The sequence below is a fragment of the Pelophylax lessonae genome (genome assembly GCF_965119305.1).
Source record: "Pelophylax lessonae genome assembly, chromosome: 1".
NCBI classification, from domain to species: Eukaryota; Metazoa; Chordata; class Amphibia; order Anura; family Ranidae; genus Pelophylax; species Pelophylax lessonae.
In genome coordinates, this window is record NC_138768.1 from 223,579,251 (window position 1) to 223,591,383 (window position 12,133).

The window sequence follows — 12,133 nt, forward strand, 5'->3', positions numbered from 1 at the left end:
TTTTGGGGAATTTCATATAAAAAAATGTGAAAGCTATTGTTATTTTTGCAAAATTGACGCTCTTTTTTTGTTTACAGCGCATGATCAAAAAATCGCACAGGTGATCAAATACCACCAAAAGAAAGCTCTGTTTGTGGGAAAAAAAGGACGTCAATTTCGTTTAGGTACAGCATCGCAGGACCGCGCAATTTTCCATTAAAGTCACGCAGTGCCGAATCGCAAAATAGGCCCTGGTCAGGAAGGGGGTAAAATCTTCCGGGGCTTAAGTGGTTACTATAGTAAAAACATCCAACAAGGAAAATCAAAGAGACTTCATGACACACGTCAAAGGAGCACATGTTTCGCAAAATCAATTGCTTAATCATAACCTGTTGGCACTAATGATGTATGCTCTTAAATAGCCCAAAATGAGCTGTGACTCATCAAGTGCCAAGTGCTTGCCCTATACAAATACATTCAAAGCATCATAGACATATGTGAAAAAACATAATAATTCTAAGACCATAGCACATATAAATGAGATAAATGAAAAGATGAAAAATTATTTATTTTATTTTTTTTTTACAAACATAACAAACAGTACTTGTATATAGAACATCCTACTCAAGAACATCCTTATTCAACCTCAACTACTATGTAACTACTGTGTAACGGGTAGAGTAAAAATATACCCAGTAAATTCATTCAAATAAACACTGTACAAATTGTGAGTAAAAAAGGAATGGACTAATTTACAAATCTCATAAACTTCTATTTTATTCACAATATAATATAGATAACATATCAAATGTGGAAAGTGAGACATTTTGAAATGTCATGCCAAATATTATCTCATTTTGGATTTCATGAGAGCTACACATTCCAAAAAAGTTGGGACAGGTAGCAATAAGAGGCCAGAAAAGTTAAATGTACATATAAGGAACAGCTGGAGGACTAATTTGCAACTTATTAGGTCAATTGGCAACATGATTGGGTATAGAAAGAGCCTCTCAGAGTGGCAGTGTCTCTCAGAAGTCAAGATGGGAAGAGGATCACCAATTCCCCCAATGCTGCGGCGAAAAATAGTGGAGCAATATCAGAAAGGAGTTTCTCAAAGAAAAATTGCAAAGAGTTTGCAGTTATCATCATCTTCATTGCATAATATCATCCAAAGATTCCGAAAATCTGGAACAATCTCTGTGCATAAGGGTCAAGTCCGGAAAACCATACTGGATGCCCGTGATCTTTGGCCCTTAGATGGCACTGCATCACATACAGGAATGTTACTGTAATGGAAATCACAACATGGGCTCAGGAATACTTCCAGAAAACATTTTCGGTGAACACAGTCCACCGTGCCATTCACCGTTGCCGGCTAAAACTTTATAGGCCAAAAAAGAAGCCATATCTAAACATGATCCAAAAGCGCAGGCGTTTTCTCTGGGCAAGGCTCATTTAAAATGGACTGTGAATGAAAATTTGAAGTTTTTTTTTTAAAAACTGGGACACCATGTCATCCGGACTAAAGAGGACAAGGACAACCCAAGTTGTTATCAGTGCTCAGTTCAGAAGCCTGCATTTCTGATGGTATGGGGTTGCATGAGTGTGTGTGGAATGGGCAGCTTACACATCTGGAAAGGCACCATCATGCTGAAAGGTATATCCAAGTTCTAGAACAACATATGCTCCCGTCGTCTCTTTCAGGGAAGACCTTGCATTTTCCATCATGACAATGCCACACCACATACTGCATCAATTACAACATCATGGCTGCGTAGAAGAAGGATCCGGGTACTGAAATGGCCAGCCTGCAGTCCAGATCTTTCACCCATAGAAAACATTTGGTGTATCATAAAGAGGAAGATGCGACAAAGAAGACCTAAGACAGTTGAGCAACTAAAAACCTGTATTAGACAAGAATGGGACAACATTCCTATTCCTAAAATTGAGCAACTTGTCTCCTCAGTCCCCAGACGTTTGCAGACTGTTATAAAAAGAAGAGGGGATGCCAAGGTTGGGGCCTTGTCCCAACTTTTTTGAGATGTGATGCCATGAAATTTAAAATCAACTTGTTTTTCCCTTAAAATTATACATTTTATCAGTTTAAACATTTGATATGTCATCTATGTTGTATTCTGAATAAAATATTGAAATTTGAAACTTCCACGTCATTGCATTCTCTTTTTATTCACAATTTTTAGTGTCCCAACTTTTTTGGAACCAGGTGTGTGTATATATATATATATATATATATATATATATATATATGTATGCACGTATATCCAGTAAGCGCCGGTTCACATTACCGCGACGCTACTTGCAGGGGCGACCTCCGAGATCGCGGTGCGAGCAGCGCGCCGCGACCTCGGAGCGGTCGCCACGGACTTCATAACATTGAAGTCTATGGCGGTCGCCTCCTGGTCGCCCCAAAGAAGCTCCGAACCCTTTTTCTAGGTCGGAGCGACTTGTGTTGCTCCTATTAGAACGGGTCCGTAGCTTCCCTATGGGAGGCGACCTGCGGCGACCTGTGGGAGGCGACCTGCGGCGACCTGTGAGGCGACCAGGTCGCCCTAGTGTGAACCGGCACTAAAGGAAACGAAAATAGCAATAACGTTTCCTAAAAAAAGAAAGAAAATCACAGAAAAAAATACATGTATAAAGGAAGCTCAGCCTATGTATATAGCACATATACCAAAGCAAAATGGACATGCAGCTAAAAGAAAAAAAAGACAGAATCATATCTCCCCACCTTACAGCGTACCAGGAACATAGGTAGAACATATCATACAAAGCTATATATAGGATAGTTCCTTATTGCAAAAATATCCATGAAAGCAACCCAAAGCTAAAGTATGCCTTAGATTACCGTACTCATAATAATGTGTGACATCCCACTCATAGTTCATCCCATCTGGTAAACGAGTTTGAAGCTTGTATAATATACAACTCAATATTAAACCCTACAGACTAATGCTGGCCATACACTATACCAAAAATCGCTCTGACTCATTTTCGAAAAACGAACACTCGGCTGTGAGAGCAGACGATCGTGCCATCATGTAATGACCGAATTTTGATCGATAAATTTGGAGATAAATGAATACATTTTTTCGTTCATTTTGTCACATATGCCTAGTGCAAACAGTTTGGGCGAGAAACCCATTAACCTTTCAATTTATCGTTCGTTTGGCAGAAAATTTCCAAACTGTTCCTTCGATTTTTCAGCTCCGGAAAGTTAAAAACGATTTTCTATCCCTGTCCATTAACTGGATGAAAAACAAAAGAAGGGACCAAATGACAGATTTTTGAATGATTTTACGGCTGATGTATGGCCAATAGAAGACTGGGATGCCAATAAAGTTCATGTGCATGTAAAGGCAGGTGTCACAATACTTTTGACATATTAGTGTATATTTGCATAGCTATATACAGGTTATATAGTGCTGCTGCTGCTGCAAATAAAAAGAAAGTTGACAAGTCCGTATGATATTTCTGTGTACTGTCAGCGATCAGAGATGAGATCAGAGAGGGAAGTGACAATTCAGACACATTACCATAAGATGTTAGTCCTGAACATAGAGTGAGTAGAGGGACAGACGTGCCGATCCTTGCTCTGTACATAGATACATATAGGATGCGATGTGCTGGGATTATACAGTAGCTCAGTGACAGGTCTGATTGTGGTGTAGACACCGATCTGTCCCGATCCCAGTGACCTGATTCCTGATGTCTGTGTCACGGGTGTCACAGGGACTTCCCTTCTCCAACCCCTCCCATCACAGTAAGTAAAAGCGGCACCCTCCCTCTGCACCGAGTGATGGCACTGCCCCTGTACAGGGACTGTCAGATCTGATCTCCCCCAGGATGGGTGACAACCCCTGCTGGACTCTGTAGAGGAGAGCTCACCCAGCACTCATGGATTATACTATGGAAGACAATAACTCCCTGTGGATCAATGCTACCCTGGCAGAACACATACATGGGGTGAGTACACATCTCTCCATTCTTTTATAGCTCTATGACTTCTACATCTGCAATCATTACTCACAGAGATGATTTATTTCTTGACTATTTCTAAAACAATTTAAAAAAAAATACACTTTTTTTTTACATTGCTGACAGTTTACACTACATTCATATCAGTCTCTAAGATTAAAGAGCTTACAATCTAAAGTTCCTTTCTAGCATTCTAGCACCAATTTTAATATCCTATTAACCCCCAGCATGTCTGGGATTGTGGAAAGCAACCCATGCAAGCACAAGGCGTGCATGCAAACTCCATGCAGACAGCGTCTTAACCAGGATTCCAACTAAGGACCCCAGTGCTGCATGGCAGAAGCGCTAATCACATTTTTAGGTTATTAGATTTATTTATTTTTTTACTGAAAATGTAGTTTAGACAATAACAATCATTACTATTCTTTTACAACCATTTGTACAGATCTGCGTCAGAGGACATGTATACACATTGAGAAAAAGAACATGGCAATTTTTCTATTTGCTGATCATCTCCGCAGTAACGTTTGTTTGTTGCCTAATGATCAGTAAATGTTTAAGAGCCGGTTCACACTAAACTCAAAGTCGCCCCAACTTCAGACGACTTTGAAGTCGCCTGTGCAGCGCAACTTCATCGTGGCTTGCAAACGACTTCTCATATTAGAAGTCAATGCAAGTCGCTCCGACTTCGCCCAAAAGTAGTGCAGGAACCTTTTTCTAAGTTGAAGCGACTTGAGTCGCTCTGATTAGAACGGTTCCATTGCACAGCATTGGGAGCTACTTGTCTGGCGACCAAGTCACCTGATAAGTCGGAGTAGTGTGAACCGGCTCTGTGTTATGGCCATGTGGATGGAGCCAAAAAATGCCCAGCGTAAGATTCCTGGCGTTTTCCCGCATCCAAAGTGCCGCAGATGGGGCGCACGGAAGCATTATCGTTTACAGCTATTCACTTCTATAGCCCCATCTGTAGCACCTCTACCAGAAAATCATTGTGGATTCTACACTGGACATATTCTGTGCCTGCAAATATCTGTGTATGTTCGACCTTTAACTAAAAAATCACTTCTTCTGACTGTCTGTACGAGGGATGTAGATCATTTGGCCCAGCTGTCAGTGGGGTGTATCTACTACAGGGGTAGAGGATTTTGACAAAGTAAACTGTATATATTTTTCAGAGTAAATGGAGGTAAATAGGATCGAAGCTGTGTTCACTATTATTGTCTAATAGAGACTCCCAAAGGAAGTTCCATAAAATGTAGGATTTTGGATGATGGGTGCATATTTTACCTTATTTGACCCAACCACAATTGCTAATGATTCCGCTCTGTTCTCAGCAAAGGAAGTCAGACTATTTTTTTTTTTTTTTATCTAAGTTTATTGCCTGATATGTAGACATATCTTATCTTTTTGACAAGAACAAAGCATAATGATTAAAAAGGTAAAGCTGTGTTTACTTTCAGTATAGAAATAAATAAATGAATGTTTCTAGTACATGATTGTGCATTTGGGCCTTACCTTATTTAGTAAGGCCGACCATAGGCGGTTTGAACCGGCTGAGATTCGTTCCATGTATGGGCACCCTAGTTAGGCCCCTTTTACATGGGCTTTCCGATCCGATCCGCCTGCCAGTTTTTTCAGGTGGACCTGATCGGATGCAGGGCCAGATTAACGTAGGGGCTATTGGAGCTGCAGCTCCAGGCCCCTACCTTTTATATAGGCCCCAGGTTGGCCATATTCACTGTGACCGCTCTTCTGTCACTTGTAAACACAGAAGTCTGGCTTCTATGCTCGCTTCCCCAGGCAGCTCCCTCAGAACCTCCCCACACAGCACGAAGGCCGGACAAGGAGGGACAGTTGCCGATGCATGGATGTGTTTATGGGCTTCAGAGACAGCATCCCATGTGGAATTAGGCATGCATGGCTGCACCCTTCCTCCTCTGGGTGCATGCCAAGGCACGGCCCTTAAGGCCCTTCAAAATCCTCAGCACCAAGTCCATGATGCTCTTAATCCGGCCCTGATCGGATGGAGCGGCGGATATCAGCGGAGACATGTCCGCTGACACCCGCTGCTATCTAATCCGGTCCTGTCCGTGAAATCCGGACCCTATTTTTCATCTGTCTGGAGGATTAGATCGGATCGGATAGGATCGGATGAGGTCGGACAGGCGGTCCATTCTCATCCGATCTCCCTTAGAGGACAGCGGGGATCTGACAGCTCCGTCTCTGCACACAGAGTGGAGACAGAGCTGTCATCCGTCTGCTCAGCGGGGATCGGTGGATTCCCCACAGAGCATAATGGACTCCGTCCGGTGCACCGCCCGTGTGAAAGGAGCCTAGATTCATCAATCGACTTGGTTACAACCAGCATGTCGGATATTTAAGCCTAGTAAATGTGGGCTGAATACCGGGCAACATCGGTCGGTTCATTAAAAACCAGCCGACATTCGGCCCGTGTGTATGGCAGCCGGTCGGACAGAAGCTGGCGGTGTCGGACGTGCATGCTGGAAAACCAGCAGCTGAATGGCTCCCGATCAGCACTCTCAGCCAATGGCTGAGAGTGCTGACCGGAATGTTTCGGTAGGGGGGGCTGTCCCATCCCTGGGGGCTGTCCTATCCCCGGGGGCTGTCCCCCTGTCCAAACACAATAGCTCAGCAGGGGGAGATCACTGTGCAAACTTTGGATTGTTAGTACAGCGGTTCCAATCTAAACAAAAAAAAAAAACGTATAACGTGTACTAGGCTTTGGGATGCAATTATTGCCACCTGCTGTAGCCAGTAGCAGTTAATACTGAGCTCTCCCGGCCCCAGATTCCCCCCCCTACTGCTGGGAGAAAACTATAGCTCTGCAAGAGGGATTCCCCCATCAACACTGACTGTGTCTACAGGGGAATCAAACAATTTTTTTCTGCAACACGTTGTTGTAGGAAAAAAAGGAATCGCATCATCTGTGGCCTGCCTAACCGTCACTTTGTAAAGTAAACATACACTTCCTAAGTGGATAGCTTCCACTCATTTAGTTAATCAGCCTCAGTGGCTCCTGTCCAAATTTGAACGCTTTTCCTAAAAATTATTCATTGGCCATATCAGTTTTACCAGTGATGGAGCTGATTTTGTACAGATGTTATAGTGTGGTTGATTTACTAGCCCAGTTCACATCAGAGAAATACAATCCGGATGATGCGTTTTTAATGCATTTTTCCCCTCTTTTTTCTCCAAAGTTTCCTGGTTTTGTTTTTTTTTTTTTGCTATAAGGAATTTTCGATGCATTTAGATGCATTCCAGTGTGTCCCGGTGCATTTTTGTTTAGCTTTTCCATGTTCCAGTAGAGCTTTGGGCAGAAAAAATGCAGCATGTTCTACTTTTTTTTCTTCACTGGAACACACTGGAATTGTCCGCACTGGTGTGAACTTGGCTAATGGAACCCATATAATCTACTGTACGTACTTTTTTAATGCAGAAAAAAAACCAAACTGGACGGCATCTGGTGTGAACTGGCCCTAAAGGAGTAGAGATTGTCTACCTAGAAAAGTTAAAAGTTCAGTTGATTTACTAAAGTTTCAGAGACTGAAGTTGATTTACTAAAACTGGAGAGTGCAAAATCCGGTGCAGCTCTGCACAGAAACCAATTCGCTTCCAGATTTTCTTGTCAAAGCTTAATTGAACAAGCTGAATTTAGAAGCCGATTGGCTACCATGCACAGCTGCACCAGATTTTGCATTCTCCAGTTTTAATAAATCAACCCCACTGTGTACCTAGCAAGTGGCAAAAACAATAGAATGTTCAGTTGGTTTACTAAAGGAGTAGGGACTGTCTACCTAGCAAAGCAAATGTTCAGTTGGTTTACTAAAGGAGTAGGGACTGTCTACCTAGCAAAGCAAATGTTCAGTTGGTTTATTAAAGGAGTAGGGACTGTCTACCTAGCAAAGCAAATGTTCAGTTGGTTTATTAAAGGAGTAGGGACTGTCTACCTAGCAAAGCAAATGTTCAGTTGGTTCACTAAAGGAGTAGGGACTGTCTACCTAGCAAAGCAAATGTTCAGTTGGTTCACTAAAGGAGTAGGGACTGTCTACCTAGCAAAGCAAATGTTCAGTTGGTTCACTAAAGGAGTAGGGACTGTCTACCTAGCAAAGCAAATGTTCAGTTGGTTCACTAAAGGAGTAGGGACTGTCTACCTAGCAAAGCAAATGTTCAGTTGATTTACTAAGGCTGTAAACACGGTCTACCCAACAAAGGTAATGTTCAGGTAATTTATGGAGGAGTAGAGGTTGCCTGCCCAGCAAAGTGAAAGTTCAGTTGATTTACTAAAGGAGTAGGGGTTATCTTTCTAACAAAGTAAATGTTAGTTGACCTAAAGAAGAAAAGGCTGTCTACTTACCAAAGTGAATGTTCAGTTTATTTACTAAAGGAGTAGAGACTGTCTTTCTAACATAGTGAATGTACCGTTGAATGACTAAAGAAGTAGAGACTGTCTACCTAGAAAAGCATTCACTGAGCTGATTTTCCTGGGTGAACATCCTCTATTACTTGGGAAAATCTGCCCCAGTGACCCTAATCACCCTGCATTCTGTCCTAATTAATACGAATGCCATTCACAATCATCTAATGAGATTCATTTTCCAACCTGTGAAGAATCTGTTCATCAGATATCTGCTGGTTTAATGGTCAGTTTGTGTTTATTGTGGGTTGGTAGATTAGTTCTCGTATTGGGCAAAATGTCACCCTATCTATGGCCGTCATTATTAGTGAGCTGAATCTGCTGAGTGTTTATAAAGCATAAAAGTGTGTCCATGAGCCTACTAAAGGCACTAAGCTAGATGCAGTAATATATTAAATGAGCGAGTTGTACTTTGTATAGTGTTGTTGTGTTTTCGTGTTGTCGTGTCATACCAGCTATAGGCAGTACAAACTGAAAATATATAAAGAAACAGAAGCTGAACTGTGCCAGAATAAAATACTCCATGGCTTTTTATATCGTGTTTTCAATCTGCCATGCAGCCAAGTTTACGCTAATTGTAGGCTGGGTACACACTTGTGTGTATGCATATTACATATTGTCATACCAAACAAAAGCACCTGTAAATTTAAGATATACAGAAGAGAAACGCACAGGTGTGAAGGGCCCCATAGAAAATAATGGTAACCTCTTGCAGTACCGGGACAGAGTTGTCCAGCACCCAGGGCAAGGATGCAGAATTGCACCCCCTCCCCCACTGTTAATACATGCCATAGAATAGGTGTACCACCCTTCATCTATTCTTTGCCCCCTTGCCTCTCTGAGCCCAGGGCAGCTGCCCCTCTTGCCCAATCTTTGTCCTGACCCTACCCTCTTGTAGTGCATTGTCGTTCTTTAGCCAAAGTGCATAAAATTAAATAAATATGAACAGAGACTAAGAAGATGTAAATTGCCATATATGACTCACATGCTCACATGTACAAATGTATTATATTACTGTGGAGAGTATAAATGCTGCAGTAGTACATTGGGCTTGATTTAATAAAACTGTGCAAACTCTGTCTGGTGCAGCTCTGCATAGAAACCAATCAGCTTCCAGGTTTTTCTATCAACCCTTTATTGAACAAATTGAAGTTAGAAGGTGATTGGCTACAATGTACAACTGCGCCAGATTTTGCACTCCCCGGTTTAAGTACGGTAAATCAACCCCATTGTCTTTTACTGCATTTACCAAAAGATTCATGAGTTCAGGACCCCAGAACTAGCAGGTTGCCTGGAATTCAACTGCTATTTAGCTTTGATTACTGCTTTCCTTTATTATGATTAAAGCTGAACTGTAGGCAACCAGCTATATACACAGGTGAAACACATGTAAATGAACTGTTTTACCTGCCAAAGCATTAGTATGTTTGCCCATCCGTTTCTGAGATTCAAACAGCTCTGCCACAAAGCACAGCTCTGTATGATAGGGGAGGAGAGATGATCTTCTCCTGCTGCAATTAAGTGACACATACAGGTCTTCTCCCGCATCCTGTGACTGGACAGTGAAAGGAGAAGAGGACAGCTATCTGCTACTCTGCCCTCACCTAGCATGTTCCAGTCTCTGCTGTAGAATAGAATAAGAGGCTGATTGCAAGTCAAACTCAGGCATTTATGCTGTTTTCATAAATATATATGTATTTATTGATATATTAATACCTGCATTCATTTGTGGCTTTAATATCTGACATAAACTTTAAAGTGTTTGTAACCGTAGAAGTTTTTTTTTACTTTCATGCATTCTATGCCTGCAGCATCCCCAGCAGCCCCCCAATTACATACCTGAGCCCAATCTCGATCCAGTGATGTGCACGAGAGCCAATGCTTCCTTGGTCTCTTGCTCTTTATTGGTTCAGATACAGCAGCAGGAGCCATTGACTCCCATTGCTGTCAATCAGAGCCAGTAAAGAGGGGGTGGGACGAAGCCCTGCTTTGTGTCTTATGGACACACAGAGCGGGGCTCAGGAGCTAGCACTCACGAGTGCCCCCAAAGCAAGGGCTTGCTATGGGGCACTCGGCGTGGGGATGGAGCCAGAAGCGTCGGCGGGGGACTCCAGAAGAAGAGGATCGAAGCTGCTCTGTGCAAGACCACAACACAGAGCAGGTAAGTATACCATGTTTGTTATTTCAAGAGAAGAAAAAACCCAAAGCTTTACTTTAACCACTTCAGCTCCAGGAGATTTACCCCCCTTCATGACCAGGCCATTTTTTGCGATACGGCACTGCATTACTTTAATGCGACGCTGTACCCAAATAAAATGAAAGCACTTTTTCCCCCATAAATAGAGTTTTCTTTTGGTGGTATTTAATCACATCTTTGGTTTTTATTTTTTGCACTATAAACAAAAAAAGGACCGACAATTAAAAAAAAAAAAATGTATACTTTCTGTAATAAAACACATCCAATTAATAAATGTAAAAAATCTATTTTTTTCATCAATTTGGGCCAATATGTATTGTGCTACATGTTTTTTGGTAAAAAAAAAATCCCAGTAAGCTTATATTGATTGGTTTGCGCAAAAGTTATAGCGTCTGCAAACTATGGGATATATTTATGGATTTTCTATTTTTTTTTTTTCTGGTAATGACGGCGATAAGCGAATTATAGCAGGACTGCGATATTTTGGTGGACAAATTGGACACTAACTGACACTTTAGATACGTTTTTGGGGAACGGTGATTAGTGCCAAAAATGCACTGTCACTGTTCTAATTACACTGGCTGGGAAGGGGTTAACATCAGGGGCAATCAAAGGGTTAACTGTGTGCCTAGCCAGTGTTTCTGTACTGTGTCATGTAACAGGTGCTTTTACTAGGAGAAGACATGGATCCTTGTCTCTACTTTGCAGGAACACAGGATCCATGGCTTCCCTACTGGCACAATGGCAATCTCCCTTATTTATATAGGCAGACTGCCGTTCTGCCTCTGTACTGGACGATTGGCGGATGACGGCGGACATCCAGTCCGTGGTACCCACTGATCGGCTCCCTCTCCGTATAATCACAGTGGGAACGAACCGTCGGTGGCTACCCGGAATTGCAGGATCGCATATATATACATGATCCTGCATAGCTTCCCTGTAGCAGTAAAACTGCTATAGGGCAGTCGTGAAGTGGTTAAGGAAGGTGTTCTGTCTGTAATGTAGTAACACTTCCTAATAAATGGTGTCCTTTTGTCTGATCCACATACAATACAGACACTAAGTTCCTCGTTGGTATTGACACTGGCACTGGTTGTATCCTGAGGGGAAGTGATTTCACCTAATTACTAAGTGGTGCATTATTCATTATTTATAGCTCAGAGACATATGCGTAATGCTGTTTTGTTAGGTTAATCATTTAAATAACTGCATTTTTATTAGGGATTCACCGATCCGATATCGGCGCCGATATGGCCATTATAGCTGGATCGGGGGATCGGTAACATTGACCGATTCACTGGCCGATCCGGTTTTTGCTTAGTAACGGCTCAGCCATCCCTTGCTTGGTGCAGTAGTAGTATGGGATGGGAGCCGCTACTTCCTGTATAGGTCCGGCTCACAGGCGGAGTGATATCAGATGCCCTCCGCCTGTGAATGGAGGAGCCGTACACATGAAGCAGCGGCTTTGCTCTGTACTGCAGCCGCTTGCTTTGTGTGTAGCTCAGGATCGGCTCCGGTATTGGTAT

The 12,133-nt window shown here is 42.3% G+C and overlaps 1 protein-coding gene across 1 annotated transcript in view; it reads left to right on the plus strand.

Moving 5' to 3' along the window:
• Window positions 1-3,783: 3,783 nt before the first annotated feature.
• Window positions 3,784-12,133, plus strand: part of TMEM116 (transmembrane protein 116) — a 107,788-nt gene continuing 99,438 nt past the window's right edge. The window contains exon 1 of the mRNA XM_082243805.1: window positions 3,784-3,963. Within this exon, the coding sequence (XP_082099931.1) occupies window positions 3,895-3,963 (69 nt within the window). The 5' untranslated portion in view covers window positions 3,784-3,894. The remainder of the gene's footprint in view (window positions 3,964-12,133) is intronic.